The sequence below is a fragment of the Amblyomma mixtum genome, unplaced genomic scaffold (assembly GCF_055824585.1).
Source record: "Amblyomma mixtum isolate Tamu unplaced genomic scaffold, ASM5582458v1 scaffold_13, whole genome shotgun sequence".
NCBI classification, from domain to species: Eukaryota; Metazoa; Arthropoda; class Arachnida; order Ixodida; family Ixodidae; genus Amblyomma; species Amblyomma mixtum.
The window spans coordinates 658846-678468 of NW_028317662.1; the positions used below are offsets into that span (position 1 = coordinate 658846).

General features: G+C 43.6%; 2 protein-coding genes across 4 annotated transcripts in view; one reads left to right on the forward strand and one right to left on the reverse strand.

Annotated features, from left to right (window-relative positions):
• LOC149324837 (uncharacterized) overlaps positions 1–19623 on the forward strand; it is a 31211-nt gene that overhangs the window by 6709 nt on the left and 4879 nt on the right. The window contains exon 3 of one of the 2 annotated variants that reach the window (XM_089565226.1): positions 17443–17484. The gene's annotated coding sequence lies outside the window, so the exon portion shown is untranslated. Of the gene's footprint in view, positions 1–5695; positions 5815–17442; positions 17485–19623 lie in introns of those variants that run through there. The other variant, XM_089565227.1, reaches the window with a different exon arrangement.
• LOC149324838 (uncharacterized) lies at positions 1247–12669 on the reverse strand. Of its 2 annotated transcripts, none has more exons than XM_089565229.1 (7): positions 12528–12669; positions 8805–11136; positions 8680–8721; positions 6486–6572; positions 4536–4783; positions 2311–2425; positions 1247–1713 (listed from the first exon to the last, which is right to left on the reverse strand). In XM_089565229.1, the coding sequence occupies exons 2-7, from the start codon at positions 8911–8913 to the stop codon at positions 1262–1264; spliced, it is 1053 nt and encodes a 350-aa protein (XP_089421355.1). In that variant the 5' UTR covers positions 8914–11136; positions 12528–12669; the 3' UTR covers positions 1247–1261. The 2 variants fall into 2 exon arrangements, with proteins under 2 accessions (XP_089421355.1, XP_089421354.1); XM_089565228.1 differs by having other exon boundaries at positions 2266–2425.

Genomic DNA, 19623 nt, shown 5'->3' on the forward strand with positions numbered 1-19623 from the left:
GTTCTTTTCAATATGAGCAATTTAGTTTCAAAACACTCCAAAATGGAAAGTAAAAAAATGCAGTTACATCCTTTTATTTATTCTCAGTATATCCTGAAAAGCTAGATGGCGGGTAGCTGTAAAGGGATTACTTGCAGCGCTTTTTGTAATTTTTGTTACCAACTTTTCACCTGTTGGGATGCCGGCAATGCAGCCGCTCAGGATGCATACCTCGATATCTGTTTTCTTAGAAGGGTCATGTTGATTTAACAGCAGGGAGGGTAAATATGGTTACTATAACCGAGATATCTCTCATAGGGTTTTCTGAATCTAGTATAAATTTCTCCATGATAAAAATATTTCGAAGAAAATTAAATTTGTTTCCCGTAAGAACTATGAACTTTGGAGACACACACATAGTTCAGCGTATTCTGCAGAAACAACACGCATAAGATCTTCTGGCATCGTGAGGCACTTCTCTCCAGCTGTGAGGCGTTGACTGGGAGTCCGTGAGCAGAAACTTTCAGGAACGCGTACGTTATCTGTCCGTTCGGTTCGTTTTGTAGCAAAAAATTTCGTACACATTTTCGCTTCGTTGATCGAAACGAAGAGATTTCACAGCATAACCGAGAGCTCACCTTCACGCTAAGTGAACGTCGGAGCCCTTAATTTCGCTCGCCTGGTCTGATAAGAGCTTAAGGAGAACCTCAGTTCTCGCTGTCTTGTTGCCATAGATAGCGTAAGAGCGTTTTCTCACTGCTGTTCCCTAAACATTACACCACCCCAAGCAGCACACCAACAATGGACCGACGCTGGCATAATGCTGGTCAAAACCGGCTCGAAAGTCGTACCGACGTCGGCATTGGGGCAAAAAGTTACTTTTTCCAACCTTGGCCTGATGTTCGGACCAACACTGAACCGACATTCATGCCACTATCAGACCACTGTTCAGCCGCTCTACCAACACTGAACCGACATTCATGCCACTCTCAGACCACTGTTCAGCCGCTCTACCAACACTGAACCGACATTCATGCCACTCTCAGACCACTGTTCAGCCGCTCTACCAACACTGAACCGACATTCATGCCACTATCAGACCACTGTTCAGCCGCTCTACCAACACTGAACCGACATTCATGCCGCTATTGTACCCACTTTCAGCTGCTCTACCAACACCGGCTTGACATACCACAATTAGGCCACTGTTCAGCCTTTCTGCTAACGCTTGCCCGAAGTTTATGCCATTGCATTTCCAGTTCAGCGAATATTCATATTCCAGTTAATGTTCGCATTGGGAAAGCCATGGGTTTTGGCATTGCAAAGCTGCAATCATCTCTTCTATACACATGCACAACAAAATGAGGCAACGAAAGAATCCAACTGAGAAACTATTTATTAAATAATTAGGCACCGTGGCTGGGGACGCGCGGTTGCGCGAGTCCTGCGAGGCAGCGAGGGCCGCGCAGGAGGCGGGACCTTGGGAAGGAGCCAGGGCCGCGCGGGAGGAGGATTTCTGGGAGGTGGGGGCCGCTTGGGGAAGGGAGGGCACTGTGCTGGGGGCTGAAGCACAGGGGCTCGCAGTGGTTGCCAGGCCGGCAGCGGTACTTGGCAGAAACGCTTCGGCAAAACGCCTTTTGCGTCCGCCGCCACGGTCCACCGAACCTGGCAACCACTTCCTAATAAACCCCTGCGCTTCCACCACATCCGCCCCCGTCTTCTCACAGATGGCATCTGCATAAGATAAGCGTTCATTTTAGGCCAGCAGAAAAAGTTTGCTCGTTAACAGAAATCAAGATTATTTCAGCAACAGAGAAAACAGAAAAGGCCACAAGTACATGTTAACTCAAAGTGCGTGCCAAAATGAAAGGACTACAGTATCCAAATACAACTTGAGGAGAAAATCCACCTGAAAGCTCTTCTAACCAACTGTATAAAGCTGCTGCGACATCACGGTCGACCACTTTGCACTACTAACATATGGGAGCACAAATGGCTGGCAGATACAAGGCACGACTACGATCCATGACAAGAGATGGATGTGACTGATGAGAGGGCTTTCTTTGAAAGGCATCTGCTGACTCATATATCTTCAGATGCACATGGAAGAAAACTGCAGATGACTACCCCCATAAAAACAGTAACAAAATATTCACCTGTAATGAAAAAGAAAACTGGTAAAGTATCAACTGAAAAGAAGAAAAGAAAACAAAGCGCAGCAGAACCTGGTGCATGTTCTTCCACTCATCTTCTAAAATTCAGTTAAAAGCTACTGCAACAACATACCTGTTGCCACCTTGCATAACTTCAGGGCAATAAATGACCACTTGCCCTTGCGGCCATGGAGGCTGTACATCCTCTGTACAGCCACCCCCATGATGGCGGTCATTATGCTGGAGCCCACCTCCCTCAGGCCCTTGCCCCCCAGGCGGACCAGCTGCTTTCGCTGAAAAGAAACACCACAGGTGCACAAGCTATTAGGCACAAACATCAATTATAATTTCATTTAGTTTAGCAGAATCGAATAGCTAAGACAATTGTGTGACTACCTGTCAACAGCCCATGCGAGTACCTACAATCATAATGCATAATTTCTGTATGATACAATAGCTTGACTAGTTGCTACCAGCAGAAAGCACCACCACCAATATGGACATTCTTTTTTTTCTCAGTTTACTAAGAGCAGGGAAACTTTAGCGATTAAGCAAAGGTGGCCAACTCCTACCCATTATGCTTTGCATCTTGGACATTATTATATTATAACTATAATGCTTTTTGCAGATATCTATGTGCTGGATGTGTTTTCTCTGCACAGCCGTTACGCTAAAATTGATTTGGTTTGTAGAACTTAAAGTTCCAAAGTGACTCAGGCTATGATGAGGGACACCATAGTGGAGGGCTCCGGAAGTTTCGACCACGTGGGGTCTTTAACATGCGCCACTGACATCACACTGCACACGGGCGCCTTGCTTTTCGCCTCCATGGAAAACTGGCCATCACGGCTCGGTTTGAACCTGAGTCTTTGGGTTCAGCAGTCGAGTGCCCTAACCACTGAGCCACCATGGCGGGGCTCACTACCCTGAAATTGAGCAGTCTAATTAATGCTATACAAAGGGCGCTTATTTAAATCCCCAAGCACCTGAGTAAAGCTGCGTGCTTAGCAACCACATTTAATTAAACGATGTTGCTTGTTTTTGGCAGCAGATTAAGTAATGAAATGTGCATAATGTGAGCAAAAGACAGGGAAGAGGTGGGTTAAAGCTGCCCCATTATTTGGGAAACCTAGCCGAAATTAAAGACGCGCTGAGAGAGGACCAACTTCCAGCTGTGTTCACAGCAGTTCATGCAACAGTATATTAACCGAAAGCTCAGCTTCCTGTAAAACAGACCTTACAACATCCTTAATGTTAGCTACAAAGTCCACTGCTGAACTAAATTAAAACAGCACAACAATAAATGACAAATGTAAGGAAAATGAGGGGCTCGTTATGAGACACATACGAAGAAAGGCAGCCACAGGCAACAAAAGCATAGGGGATTTTTTTTGCTGTTGATCGATGTAAAACAATAATGTAATCACAGAAATATTTGACTGAGAAAAAAAATTTGTTGGAACCAAGTCTGTTATGCAACGACCGGCCACCGGCAGAGCTCTGGAAAACTACATCGAATGACATTGAGTGACACCATCTGAGAGCAACTGCCCCAAAAAAGCCTGTGACTGCACCGCCAAATACCAAGCTACTACAAGATGTGATAGGTGCAATGCTTCGCACAGAACCAGCATCAGTAGCTTGGTTTGCTGTTTAGCGCTCCTTCTCGCCTAAACGCTCTGATGCGACAGCAGTCTCGCAGGTGGCATTTTCTTTGCATTGCGTGGCTGAAACATGATGTGACAACTGGCACTTGCCGTAAGCAATATTGCGAGCGCCACATGTTCAGCACTGCTACTGAGCCCAACAAATTGATAGGAGCCAAAGAGCAGATAAAGAGAGTCCCCTAACAGCTGTCCCGACACGTGATGCAGTTTTTGCAAGCTCTGCTACCGGCTGGGCATTGCGTACCACTTTTGCTTCCAACAGTAAATCTCACCACACAAGGAATCGACAGGGCGTTCCAGTGAACACTCTCAAAAATTCCTAAAGAAGCGCAAGTTCGATATGGGAAAACAATTTTTTTTTTGGAGGAACGATCTCTCAGCAGTGGTGGACATAATTTACTGCATAACTGTGCGTGTGTACCTGCAAATATTTCTTCTATTTTGAACTCCCTATTCTTAGGAATTCCTGAAAATGTTCACTGAAACAGCCAGTGTGTATATCAGCAAGCAACTTTCATGAACAAGACATTTACATTAACAAAACACACTGCGACAGCACACTCCAGCACAACAGTAGGAATTATATCTATGAAGAGCATGTTATTCACAGAGCACGGCATGCAAATACTCTTGGAGCTCAAGATTTCTTCACAAACCTCGGAATTACATTATGCATGCAATTCGTTAGTAGGCATTCATTTTTTCCAGACACGAATTATCAGAAACATTAAATCACCAGTCCAGCAGCCACGCTGTCGTCCTGGACGGCAGCTTCCACAGTGTCCAACTCCTCGGGGGAGAATGCGGGCAGTGCAAGGGTGGGAGGCGGTGGCGAGGGGGACACTGGCCGAGTCCTCTGCTCCAGCTGCCGGTCCGACCGCAGCAGCACATGATCCTCCAGCCTTTGTAACCGCTGCATTAAGTCGCGCTGCTGCTGTCGGACCTCCAGCACCAGGCACATCAGCTTCAGCAGGGTAGCTGAAACTGAAGCAATCAACAATTTCAGTGAGAGCAGGGTTAACCTGGGCGCAATAATATCATTTGCGCATTGAGGTACAATAAAGAACAGTATGAGGCTAACAGTAGGCAGCAACACACTCTGTACTATGCTCCTAAACTTCCCCCAGTTTTTATCCTCCAGGACACTTCTAATTCATGTTCTATTCCTTGCTAGCCTAATTTAAATGCCATAAATGTCACCATGCACTGACAAACACCTAGGTGAAATGGAGCTGCTCTATGTGTGATAGCTAGCACAGAACCTGCAGCCTTGTTGTGTAAAGGACTTCTCAGTCTATGAGCTTCGCCAATTTTTACATTGCTTCATGGGCATTTCCACTGCTATTGCACCATGGCAGAGATGGCAGCAGTTAGTCGCAAATGGATTCTTCCAGTGTCATGAGAAGCATGTGCTAATAGAAGCGAGAAAGCAGAGCAGGCCTGTGCCCTTAATATAGCATTGCACCATTTGGAAAGTATTGCTCACGGCAAAACCCACATTGGCCAAAATGCTGGAGGTAGGCATCTGTTTTAACTGCAAGTGCTGGCAGGGATCAATGCATTAAAACTGCAACAAAGATAGCCCTTATGGAATTATAGCCCTTAGCTGACAAGCGAAATGCAACAAAGAGGTGGACCAAATGTTTCTTGCTAGGCACAGGAGGTCCCAAACCGTTGAGAAATAAAACAAGGTCACATTTATCTCTTACCACGCATCCATTTTCTGCAGGCAAGACAAGACTAGGAGCCAGCTGATGTGCTCACAAGGCAGTTAGGCTGTTCAGTTCTTTCCTAAGCAAGAGGTCCTCCTTCAGAGCATGCCACTATTATTGGCTGCTTATCTCCTTCAGCACCCTTTATGGGAGCTTTGTGATAGCGCAATTAATTTTTTTTCAGCACATTTCGCTGCATCCAAGGCACTGCATTGACTTCCAACCAGTAAACTTTTAAAATACTTTGAAAGACAATGAAAAATTACAATATGGGCCTTGCTGACCAACCGCGACCAAGCGACCAAATTATGCTGGTAAGGAAACAAATGCACAAAACATGGGACTACTGTGTAGAGTGCAATTCGTAGGAGTGGCTTCCTGGTGGTGATGTAGGCCGAGAGAGGCAACAGAAATGCCAGGATCCAAAAGAACCCAACAAAAGCACAACATACAGCTCTTGGGAAGGGCACACAACAACCACTCCACTATGAATCACAAGAGGAGAAAGCAATGGAAGTACTAGGTTGTAAATTCCAGTACCACTTCAGTTCAATACAATGGTTTTTGAGAAATACATGTGATGATTTTCAGAGTGACCCCTTTCAAAGCACATAGTTTGAAACTAGAAATGTGCTCCTAGCACCGTTTCAAGAGCCACTGAGGAGAACTCCGTGCAAATATCTTCCTGAATAAGTATATTCTCTAGGTCTTTGATGGGCCTGTTGACTGCTGCTCGGCAGCAGCAGGTACAATGAGAAATTTAAAATTTGCTCTGTTTTTCTTTAAGGCAAAGCAGATCTAGCTTCTATATTTTGTTGTGTCACTTGATACTAGACAAAATAGGAGTGTAATTAAAAGAAAGGAACACAGTGAAAAGACGGGACAAGCAGCATTTGTTCTGTCCTCTCACTGTGTCCCCATGTTTGGCTTGCATTTCTCTTTTTGCACAAAAGTAAACAAAGTGAAAATCTCACCATCAACAGTCCCAGCTGTCGACCCCTCCAGCTTGCTGGGTGGCGCACTGTTTTCGTTCACGCTCTCCCCAGCGTGATTCAGTGGGGCTGGAGATGAACATGCGTCATTGATGGCAATCCAGGAAGTACAGAACACACTACTGTGTACAACCACAATGTCACATTTCTATCCTAATTGAAAAGCAGAAATGCTACTTCAGGATATTTTTGGAGAAGGGACAGAACAGTTGCATGGCCAGGCTGTTTTTCATACAGGTGATCTTTTTAAAACACAATAGACACAAAATTACGAAGTTCAGAAACAAATTCCTGGTTATATAGAGATGCCCCCCAGGCAATAGTAACACTTCCTTTGGCCGAAAAGATATTTTAATTTGGTTTCAATCACAGGCTGTACAAAGACTTCATAATTCAAAACCCATCAAAACCGACACCTCCATGACAAGTAGTTGACGTGACAAACAATGTCACATCATGCAGATACCTATGACACATAAAAGAACGTTGTGATCCGACTGCGGCGGCGCGTTTCGATGGAGGCGAAACGCAAGAGGTACCCGTGTGCTGTGCGATGTCAGTGCACGTTAAAGATCCCCAGTCGGCTGAAATTATCCCAGGGCGCTACGGCACCTCCTTCTTCCTTTCTTCTCACACTCCCTCCTTTATCCCTTCTCTTATGAATGTCCACTGAAATGCGAGAGAATTACTGCACCACTTTCTTTCCTGAAAAATCAGTTTTCAATTTTTTAAATATGTGTCTATAGTACTTCAATAATTACATTTCTCATGCACCAGCATGGTGCATTGGTACCGTATTTTCCGGTGTATAAGACGCGACTTTTTTCAAAAATCTTGCTGGTGCGTCCTATACAAGGGTGCGTCTTATATGCGAATTTTTCGTTTTTTTTTAGAGAGTTCAGAAATTACTCAGGTTCATGTTCAAGCCTTTTTTACCGAAAAAATATCACTAGCAATGAAGCGGTTGTAACACGGTTAATACTTCAATACGGGGACCACCGTGCGCAACTTTTTTTAGGTGAACTTTATCATGAAACGACGGGGATGACTACTTCCGGGATCACAAACACACCACCGTTTCGGAGGCCCCAAGCAAAAGTAATGTGAAATGCCAAAAGATGACGACAATCACGCTTCTCGCCATTGTCAAGACAAGCCAGGACAAGCCGGCGTTCTTTTTTCAGCCACCCTTTGCCACTTTGTTTGCTCCATGTACGTAGTGCGAAGAGAATATTTCAGTCGCGTTGCCACCAGAAATGGGCGAACTTTTTGATAGCGCATCCGAAGGTGAAGACTTCCAAGGTTTTAAGTAGAAATAAAATGTTCTTATGGACATGTGGGAGAGTTTTTTCGTTTTTCTTTCTTTTTTTCCAAAACATGGGCAGGAATGGCGTGAGTGTTGCCTTTTTCGACCACTTAGCGTTGCTTAAGAATTTCTCACAAGTACGGTGAATTTCGTGATGGTCGCGCAAGCGTGTTTAATTGATCCTCACTAGCCCAACTGGGAAAACTGGGGTGCGTCTTATATAGCAACTTTTTCAATTACAGCCTGCATATATGGCGGGTGCGTCTTATACACTGGAAAATACGGTACATTTAAGGACACAAAAGAAACTGTCATGGCGAAACCAAACACAGAGAGCGGAATATATGTCATGTGAATAGAAACCTGTTCGCAGTACTGTTAACGTGGGTAAGAGAGTTTGCCACGAAATGGTTACTGGCAGAATCACTGCTGATCTGAGAGCATGGCAAATGTAAAAAGCTGATGCCAAGTCTGAGCACGTTCCATTTCTCTGCAAGTGCAATTAGCTACGGTGGAGTTTTTTTCCCAGATTTTGCAAGCATACTACCATAAATCCCCAATCAAAACTAACACAATGTCGACCTTACATTAAATAGAAATGAGAAATGGTGTTTTAGTTTTAAGGCGGTTAACATCCAAAGGCGACTCAGGCTATGAGGGACGCCGTAGTGAAGGGCTCCGGAAATTTCGACCACCTGGGGTTCTTCAACGTGCACTGACATCGCACAGCACACGGGCCTCTAGAATTTCGCCTCCATCAAAATTCGACCGCCTTGGCCGGGATCGTACCCGCGTCTTTCGGGTCAGCAGCCGAGCGCCGTAACCACTGAGCCACCGCGGCGGCTTAACAAATGAGAATTCATGTCTTACGTGGTGACGGCAGCTGTACAACATCGTTGTGGCCCTCATTTCCTAAAAAAGAATTGCACATGAACGTCTTGTTGAGTATGCAAAATAATTTCTTATCAATAAAGAAATATGAGAATTTCAATTACCAGAAACTGCCGAGCTTTCTAGGGCTGAAGTGAACTCGTAGCGCCGCACCTTTTTTTCGGCGCTCTTGTAGGATCCTGCAAACATTCTCAATATCTCGACAAAAACCATGTCATCTCCAAGCAACAGTACGGATTTCAAAAAAACAAAACAACTGAGGCCGCCTTACTGGAAATCAAAGAAAAGCTAATTGAAAACATAGAAAATAAACTGCTAACAGTTGGCATATTCCTTGATATGAGGAAAGCGTTTGACTCGGTTAACCATAAGATATTGCTTGAAAAAATGCAGTGTTATGGAAGATGCGGCATTCCTTTAACCTTATTTGCTAGCTACCTTGACAACCGATCTCAAACAACTATCATTAACGGTATTTCATCTGGGATCGGTCAGATTGTGTCTGGTGCGCCACAGGGCTCCGTTCTAGGACCAACGTTGTTCTTATTATATATTAATGATATCGTCAACCTTCATCCAGCAGACAACATTATAATCTATGCAGACGATACTAACATATTTTTTTCAGGGCAAGATAGTAATATTTTGCAAGCAGCCTCCAATAGTTGGTTATCCCAATTGTCTGTTTGGTTAAAATCAAATAGGTTAGAACTTAATGTCAGGAAAACAAAGTACATACTGTTTAGAGCCAAAAATAAGGAAGTTCCGAACAACTTCCAAATTCACTTCGAGCAAGCTCCTATAACTCGTGTCAGCTCTACAATGTTCCTTGGAGTCATTTTTGAAGAACATTTACTCTGGACAGATCGTGTAAACTACGTTTGCACTAAAATGGCTCGCTCTGTTGGTATCCTAAATAAATTTCGCACAATACTGCCTCGAAAATTCAAACTACAAATTTATTTCTCTCTAGTCTTTTCGCATGTACAATATTGTTTGTTGATCTGGGGAACGACTACCTCAACCAATTTTGTGAAAGTACTTACTTTACAAAAAAGAGCTGTACGAGCGATTGATAACTTACATTACAGTGAGAGCACGGGTCCTTCCTTCCTCAACCATAGACTGCTAACCATCACGGCCGCTTACCACAAGAAGCTTGCTGTTTATATCAGAAACCTTATGAAAGGAAACTGGCAGACTTTCGAGAGCACATATTTAATTGTCCAAACAGCATACAGTCTTAGGCACCCTCAATACCATGCACCAAAATCTCGTACAAACTATGGGTTCCAAAAACTAACTCACATAATTCCTCATAATTAAACACGTATCCATACTTAACAGAATTGTCGCTACAAAATATGTCCGAGGGCTGCTTTGCTGACTTGATGCCCGTTCAGCTGCCTGTATAGCAACACTCAGGCCAACAGACTATCAGTTTGAAAGCCTGTGAAACACTCATGTGGCAGAGGCATTGTTTTATTTACAATTAAAAGTGTGATTCTGGTTTCTAGGATTTAACAGCTTTAAGCTATGAAGAATGACGTAGCAGAAGACTCCAGATTAATTTAGACCACATGGGGTTGTTTAACATGCACTGATATTACAGAGCACAAGCGCATTCTGCACTGCTCCATTTCACCACAGACAGGATGTAACCTGGGCCCTCGGCTCAGCAGCATGGACCACTCAGCTACTGCGACAGGCTAACAATTCAAACTGAACTAAATGTAAACAGCTGGATGAGTTGGTTCTGAATTTGCATTATGAAACACTGTCTCAGTGCACAACAAACATGGATGAGGAAAGAGCACACAACGCAAAGCATCAATTGATGTCTGGCATTTGTATTGTGTGCTCTTTCCTTGTCTGTGCTTTTTGTGTGCCAAAAAATGTTTCATAATGCAAAAAAAAAAATTACCATACTAAACCTTTCTGTACTAAATATTATTAAGCATACTGAGTGCAGCACTAATTCTGGGAACTACAGGTCTTCAAAAACAAGGCACTAATGAGTTTCAGATGTAGTTCATCAGCTTACAAGTGCAATAGCTAACAGTTCATTCTGCTCCTCTTTTTGACAGCTGGCTAAGCGGTGGCTATCAACATGACTTCTTAGTCGTAATTTAGCCATGCAGAGGTGCAGACTCACAGAATCTAGCAAAGAGGCCTTTACAATCGCTGATGAAGCTACCATCAATATGTCTGCAATAAGACTACTTATGGCAAGTGGTAACGACGACCACTGGGCAACGCATCCACTCCCCTCCGAGAGCTGGCTCGGCCTCAGCTTTTGCGAGCCGCGTCACCTCCGAGCTCCTGGCCACAGGCCAGTAGCACTCTTCTTTTGTCTCTGTGAGCCATCCGACAGGAATGAATGCAAGGCAGTCGTCCTCAAGAGGAAACTTCACCACAGCGAATGGTTTTGACATGCTGCACAGAGGAAACACAACAAAAGATTAATGGGAAAACAAGGATTTTTACCAGACACTGTCTGTGCCATACTCTACTGGCACTTGCCTGTTTGGGTGCCGAAAACTTCACACTACCATGACAACTGACAGGTACTCTTACAACCATCTCGTTCTACTTCGCAACGCACTTCTGAACTTTCATGAGTTGAGAGTTACAAGTGTCACGAGCGCCTGCAATTTGGGACTAATTTAAACAATATTTCTGTGCCTGCTGTCATGTGAACCAAATAACAGCCAGCAATAGTGGCGTGCAACTTCACTGCATTGAACATCAAACTGAGTGCAGTCTACCAGGAGCATAGTGATGAAAAAAGAAACCAGTAAACCGCAAGATTGACCAAATGAGGAAGAGAGAAAACAAGCGCGTTCAATTAGCGAGCTCGAAACTAGCACTCGCTATATGTAGAGTCACACTGATCTAGACTTTGTAATACAAGGCTCTGAGTAGCGGGAAGGGACACACATAAATAAAAAGTACTCTCAATTTTTTTTCTGTAACCGATCACTGGCAGGAGCAGCATTACTTCTGGCAGTACAGAAGAATTGTGTTCTTTCATCCTGTTCTTGTCACATTTCTCTCATCGCACGGAGACTCGCAACGCAACAATGTCAACACTGCCATGGAAGCATTTGTCAATCAAGCACAAGGCATGCAGGCTGCGACTCTATGACGTCTGACATGCATGCCTGAACCAAGCGATTAGCCTCACAAAAGCAAAAATTGGCGATGAAAAACACTCAATTGCATCGCACGTGGCAACTGGTTGGTCATGGGGGGCGCCGCAGAGAACGGCTCCGGAAATTTCGACCACCTGGGGTTCTTTAGAGTGCACCGATATCGCGCACAGTACACGGGCCTCTAGAATTTCGCCTCCATCGAAATTCGACCGCCGCAGCCGGGATCGAACCCGCGTATTTCGAGTCAGCAGCCGAGCGCCGTAACCACGTGACGACTGTCATTGCGATCATGATCATAATATCTATACACGTACATAAATGTACGATGTGCCGTGAGAAACAAACCCTCTCAGAAGCAATGCGCCAACAAGATTTGCCGGGATAGTGCGTTCACCCTGATGAAGGAACACACAAACACACACGACATTTAGAAGCGCTTCCCTTCGTGTACGTGTGTGTTACTTCATATTACCCCAACCCTTACACGCAGTTACACCTTGCAATGCGCCGCTGAGTTAATCAAAAGACAACTGCTGACAGATGCCTACAGACAAGTTAGATAAAGGGGCGACACACGAGGCGTGCTCATTGTCCTCACTCTTGACAAGTTCACAAGTAAATATTAGCTGACAACTAACATGAAAGGGAAAAAAGGACAGAATGTATACTTACGCAAGCAGTGCCTCCTGGTTCCCCTCGGTGACTCACGCGTGCCGCCACCAAACTTCAAAAAGCTTGAAGAAATAAAAATTCACAAGCGCGCGTTTTGCTGCCAAACGTCCAAACGAAATGACCACAAGCTATGGATTGGGATTGGCTTGGAACGTACGTGGGAGCGAGAGCGGATGCCTACGTTTATGCGTAAAGCGGTGTTTAGTTTCGAAAAATTTCTTTGAAGCTTAGTGTTGACAACACCGCCAAGAATAATTTTTATCAATTTTTTTATACTTCAATTTATTAATGAGCAAAACATCTTATTTTACGCGACAGCTAAGATGGAATGGCATGGCTACTTTTGACTACTTTCAGCTCAAGTTTTGGCTCCTTTTAAAATGTTCCCAACGGCAACCCTGCCCGCGAGTCATGCCGCGAGTGCTCGCGCTTGTTTTTCTTTTGTGGTGTGGAGGTGTTGGTCGTACTGCCTGTCTGCTGTCCCTTTGTGCGGCTGTTGCGGTCCTCGTCTTTCACCGCAAAGCTTCTGCATTTCGCCATGAATGCAAAGCAACGCAAGTACCGTATCGTTGAAAAAGAATACCGTGAGATCTTGCAAGATCTCGGTATTTCACAACGGCCGGTCGCATCTACGTCTTCAAGCTTGGATCAAGGCGGCAGGAAACGATCGCACTCCGAAACATCAGTCGACGTACGCACCCCCCAACTCTTGCTACCGTCCGAAGCAACCACGCGACGCAGAAACGAAGTGCGCGCTGAAGACGCGTGATTGAAATCTATGACCGTAATCAATATGAAGACGATTAACCGATAGCGATTAATACGTCCCTATCGAAAAATCTCGTATATATGTGTCATATGTGTCTGGTTCATACGAGATTATGGAATATCTCGTATGTGTCATATGACACATATGACACATAATGTGTCATATGTGTCTGGTTTGCAATTTTTGGGAAAGGAAAGGGAAGGGCTGGGGTGGAATTATAAGGCAATTAACATTAAAATAGCTTCCATTGAAGTTAGTAAACTAAAGAAAGTAAAAAAAAAATTCGGACGCGAAAAAAAAAACTACGCGCCGTTCCGGATTCGAACCACCGACCTAGAGATCTACAGCTCACTACACTACCCACTACACCACTGCTGGCATGGCAAAAACTGCTTTACATTTCGATGACAAGACTTATGCTATGCTTCCCACTAGAATTCGACGGTTAGGTGCGAGGACAAATGTTTATTTTTAAGGTATAAGGAGCTGAACTACAGCCGATTGCACTTCCACTGATTTTGTGGATCTTGATGTGCTCTGTAATAAGCACTGAAAGATCTGATATTTGTATGTATTTTAATTTTCACAGCGCCTGCACCATTGATCGTAGTACTCTCATTGCGCACATATTGTTAACTACAGTCGGAGCCCTTGCATGAAAATACCTGGCGTTATTAGCTCAACTAAGCCCAGAAGGCAACATTTGCCTTCTGGCTGAACGTTTGTCCAAGCACATTGGAAACGCCTAACGTCATACTGTTTGGATAGGCGCGGTTTACAACAGGAGGGCACAAGCAGAGAATCAAGGAGAAAAATATTTGAAACAGGCCAAGAGTTTTTTTTATGCATTGGTTGGGCACTTGTTAATCGCTTGTTCATCCCTTCTTTTCCGCGTGTTTCAAACAGCAAGGCCCACTCTATGAGAGGCACTCATCAGCGGCTATGTGTTTCGCACGAGATTGATGTAAGCTGATACGGTGCATATCGGAGCTCTTGTGTACGCACGAGTGTCGCGTGTCAGTTAAGGTATGCCACATATGTAATCCATACAAGTCACCTTTCCGTAGCGCGTGAACTACTATATATGCAGCAGATGTGTTCATCTGTGACATTTGTGACGCGTATGAGCTCGTAAGCAGCCTATACGCGTTCATACGAGACACATTAATTTGTGACACACATGAACTCGTATGAAGTATATGTGCTGATACGAGGCGCATTTGTCGACACATGGCTCATATGGTGCCCATATGAGTCAAACGAGGCACATATGAACTCGTATGAAGCCTATATGTGTTCATATGAGGCACATATACTGACACATATAACTCATATGGGCTGCATACGAGGCAAAGGGAGAGAACGAGTACCGTGGAGGTGCAATGCCTTCGCATTCTTCCAATTCGAGTTCCCGCAGACGATGTAACGTTTTTTTCTTAAGCTATATGTATCTCTTATATAAGCGCATGGTCAGCGCTGTCCTATCATGGAGCAAACGCACGTTACTGTTTACCCATTCCTGCTTTAATGGAGTGCTCGACACGTTGCGCCATGCATATATGTTTTGGTGCTGTTCTGCAGGTATACCGCATTAACTGCGACGCCCAAGCACATGAAGGTACAGCGTATTTAACGTTAGAGTCGAGAAGTTATTTTTATAAAATGCTATTTATAGTTTTTGAAATTCAGGCCTGAAAATCGGTGGGGGAAATAATCGCATGCATGCATGCAACTTTGCATATTTTAGTTTAAAAAACTGAGATTTAAAAAATCTCACAGGAGGTTATGCGGGTTTTTACGAAGATATCATTATCTACGCCCCGGACTATATATGCTAATAAATAATTAACAATGTGCGAGCTATTATATATATATATATATATATATATCGCGCCTATCGCCGCAATTGAGAAAACTAAGAAGTCACAATAGCAACTGCATGATGCTCCATAGCAGTCGGCACTTCAAAGTTGCGTTGCCTATTGCAGGAATTGGCCAGCTTCTAAATATGGCAAAGTCAATGCAGGGGAAACATTCGAGAAAGTGGTCCAATACTGCCAACTTCTAAAAATGGCTCAGCCAAGGCGGGTGAAACGTCCGAGAAATTGGTCCAATACTACCAACTTCTAAAAATGGCTGAGCCAAGGCGGGGAAAACGTCCGAGAAATTGGTCCAATACTACCAACTTCTAAAAATGGCTGAGCCAAGGCGGGGAAAACGTCCGAGAAATTGGTCCAATACTACCAACTTCTAAAAATGGCTTAGCCAAGGCTGGGAGAACAGAGGCAACGCGGGGCCTTCACAGGGCTGTCGTTTGCCAACTCAGATCCTACATTGGACCGATGTCATGTGCTGCTTGGGACGTTTCCCGCAGTACTTGCGGTAATAAAGTTCGTTTTGCGTCCGACATTATGGACGTGTGCCTCTCTGATGTAGGCTGTGCAGAATAGCTCATACAAAGATAAAAATCTTTGAGAATTAAAAGTTTGTCAGCCTCCGCCATTGCTCATTGGGTTCGGATCAAGGCTGTATGTTGTTGCTGATTGTTATTTTGCGTTTTAAGCAATAATCTTTCAGCCAAAAAGTTATTACAGTACTAGTTTGCCACTAGAAAAATTACTAATTTAAACACCAAAACAAGTCCTTTACTTGCTTCCTTCATTGCGTGTATGCCATAGTTAAGCCTTCATTCAGAGACCATTGTCTGCTGAGTATTACTGCTATTTTATTCCGGGTTGCATTCCTCCCATAATTATACCGGGTGTTTTTTTTAGAAGGTCCAAAATTAAAAAAAAAGGTAAATTGCTTTAGATTTATTTTAGCACTGGGGCTATACTGGAGGCTACGGTGGGCGCCAGGAAAGAGGAAAACTGCTTTAATTAGTTGGCTGATTAACTAAATATGTTAATAAACTTTTCTAATTTTTGTTTTAGGGGGCATGTTGTATTCGCAGAATTGGAGATCGTCCTCTAAACAGTCCAACCGAGAAAAAACAATTTCAATTAAAAATTTTTCACGCACATTACGAGGCGCGAAAAAGTCATCCTGGTAGGCATCTTCACACTTAACTCAGCGGCAGAAGCTCCTCTGGCGTAGTTCACTCCGCCCTGCGCTTTGCGTCAGGCGTCCCGGACTGGCGGCCTGCGCTATCGCTGCTTATCTCGCTTCGCTCCGCGGCCTCACAGAATGCCGCGTTGGAACAAAAACGCACTGGCACGAAGCGCAGGGCGGAGCGAACTACGTCACAGGCGCTCACAGACGCTGTGTTACAGTGTGAAGCTGCCTAGCAGGGTGACTTTTTATCGCTTCGTAACGCGCGGAAAAATTTTTTCATGAAATTTTTTTTTCTTGCCTGGTCTGTTTGGAAGACGATCTCCAATCCTGCTAATACAACATATACCCTAAAATATAAATGATAAGAGTTAATTAACTTATTCAGTTAATCAGCGAACTAATTAAAGTAGTTTTCCTCTTACCTGGCGTCCGCCGTAGCCATCAGTATAGCCCCAGGGTTAAAATAAATCTAAAGGAATTTACCTTTCTTTAAAAATTTTGGACCTTCTAAAAAAACACCCGGTATAAGCTGATCTTCACATACACGTACGTTTTCATTTACAAATGGCCTCACCTGTGTTGCTAAAACGACAGGCGCGAGTCTCCCAGGTTTTCAGAAAAGCAGTAAAAAGCATTACCGGGCCATGTTTCGCTTGCTTGGCAGTTAAAGTCGGGCTTTGGCTTTGATCTAGAGTAAGGGGCACATAACTCTACCGCTCTCCACACTCGATAACACAATAATGGACCCTGTCAAAAGATATGAGCGTTAAACTTGACGACTGGCAATTAGGCGAAAGCTTATCTACAACTGAAAGACGTTCCTATAAGTGCAAAGTGATTGAAGATGATAAACCAAAGATATCCTAATTATTGCATTGATAGCAAAACCTACTAGAGCAATTTTTCAACTCCACTATCGTCCTGTTATTTTTTCTAATCACTAAAATTTGCAGTCTATATACGAAAGGCAAAAAGCTCGCAGATAACTTGAGAAAAGAATATTCTCGTTGTTCTGCACTTCTACTCTTTTTAGATAACCTGCGCTCTTAGAAATGCATAAACAGTTCTTCTTCCTTGTTTCATCCTTTACAGAGTGTGGAAACGAAACTGTAGATATGTGCACCTTCCCTAAAAGTGAGTACTGGGCATTTTTCTTCCGCATCTAAAAGGTTCAGTAGCATAACCAATCTGAACTAGCCGAATGTAGCAGGATGTATTCAGTCCTAAAGAAAATACAAGCGGAAAAGAACGGAAACAGCAGTAGCGTCGTTTCTCTCTCTGAACACCAAAGTTCTCATTTTTCTTGATAAGGAAGATCGCAACAAGCGAACAATTCGAACTAGTGGACAGACAGAGGATGTGAAAAAGGGGGGGGGGGGGGCAGAGTTAAAATACATCGCGACTGATATCGGATATATCAGTCGCGACTACACATCGCGACTGAAGCACTTTTGATGTCAGTGAAATGCCAAATGTAATAACATTATTTCCCTTCTGTTTTGTTCCCAACTCTATTTCCTAATATGTTTAGATATAAATATTGTTACTAAGCGTGAAAAATTCGAGAAATCAACTTGAAATATTGTTCTAATGTATATTATCAAATTTATTAGTTTTTAAGAAAGACAAACTGAGGCAAGGAATTTTGCATTAGACATGAATTACTTTCAATTTTTCCGGACAGCAATATCTTGCAATATATCATGACGCCATCTTAGATCACAAATTATGCGCAGAAATCACAGCTGGAGTGACAGCATCAGAACGCCAATGATGTGGAATAAATTGCCTCTTAAGGTAGTAGGAGCTGAAGTGCTGATCAAGGAAGTCGTGCTTAGATGACATGGCTGGTTGGTTTATGGGATTTAACGTCCCAAAGCGACTCAGGCTATGACGGACGCAGTAGTGGAGGGCATGCCTACATGCATACCCACCTCAAGGATCGTGCCAAATGCAGTGTAGGGTTGCCAACCTTTCTCCGGCAAAATAATATTGTTAAGCCGAGAACCTTTCAGATGCTTGCTTAGCTGACTTCGTTTCTTTCTTTCCCCGTTGATATTAGCAAAACAGAAAATTTTGACATTTACCACAATGCAAGGCCACGAAACATCTCATTTCTTCGAGCACCATTTTTGCTGTAACAAAAGCACACTTCCTACAAAGTTCTGCTTACGCGTAACTGGATTTAGCCAAGATGTGTGCAAACTGTCCGACGCATTGTCCCCCGATGAATTAGGAGAGGGGATTGTTAATGCTTAGACTTCATGTAAATTACGGAACATCCTAGAAGTTGCCTTGTAATGAACGTAGTTAGCGTTTGAATTACAGCCGCAGCAGCCGTCGGCGTCACTATAGAAACATTTCAACATGTACGCTTAAAAATTACAGTTAAACTATCCAAGAAGTTCTACTTGAAAACACAGCACACGAGAGACACACCAGACGAAAAAAGAGGCGTACACGGACATGGCGCTACTGAAACTTGTGGTTTTTTTTGTACAACCTCGACTAATGAAGCTCATAGTCGCAGTAGCGGTTTATCTGGGTACATTTCTTTCTTCGTCGTATGTCCCTCTCGTTAGCCTTGTTTTCAGCTAATCGTGAGCCAACTACCCCACCAGTCGATTCGCTTTAGAAGGCTTCAGAGAAAGAGCTTGTTACTTCACCCACAGAAGGTATGTCACCCTCTGTACCTTCACCGCCAGGAGGCATTCGTTCATGTTGTTATGGGAAAGGTTACATTTTAGGAACGGGACGTAATGAGTACTGCTCTCATTTAGTTACATTACGGACAGGCAAAAACTTGGTATGTTTTTTTTTCATAGCTATATTACCATCCTAACATACAAACCTTGCAACTAAAAGACACCTGGTTTAGATTGAATATGAGAGCCGTTCCAGCGGTAACACGACTGGCTGTCATAGAAATCAGGGCCATCGCCCTACGCCCTGGAATTAACTTTTAAATCACTGCACAGAATGTCGTCAATGCGCTTATTATGATTTCATGTTTCAACAAAGTTGACTACAGACTAAACACTTTCGGCATTCTTTTGGCTTGTGAACGTTGCACAAATACGTTGACGTCTAGTAGAAATAAGAATGAAATTTTTTATCTAGAGAGCAAAGCTTGACACTTCCTAGATTATACTCAGAAAACATGTGCGCGCTGTCTATTTTGTATCCTGTTATACTTATTTCAACTCAGCCTTAAGCTGGATTGACTGTAGAAAGAAAACATATTTCAATCTCCGTAAATAAAACATGACCCTT

Excerpts from the sequence above, each read along its gene's own strand:
- LOC149324838 (XM_089565228.1), bottom strand. The coding sequence starts at position 8,913 with ATGGTTTTTGTCGAGATATTGAGAATGTTTGCAGGATCCTACAAGAGC. Across the intron at positions 4,784-6,485 it reads GACAGCTGGGACTGTTGATG|TTTCAGCTACCCTGCTGAAG; the intron begins GTGAGATTTTCA and ends TGATTGCTTCAG. Across the intron at positions 2,426-4,535 it reads ACAGCGTGGCTGCTGGACTG|CGAAAGCAGCTGGTCCGCCT; the intron begins GTGATTTAATGT and ends GTTTCTTTTCAG.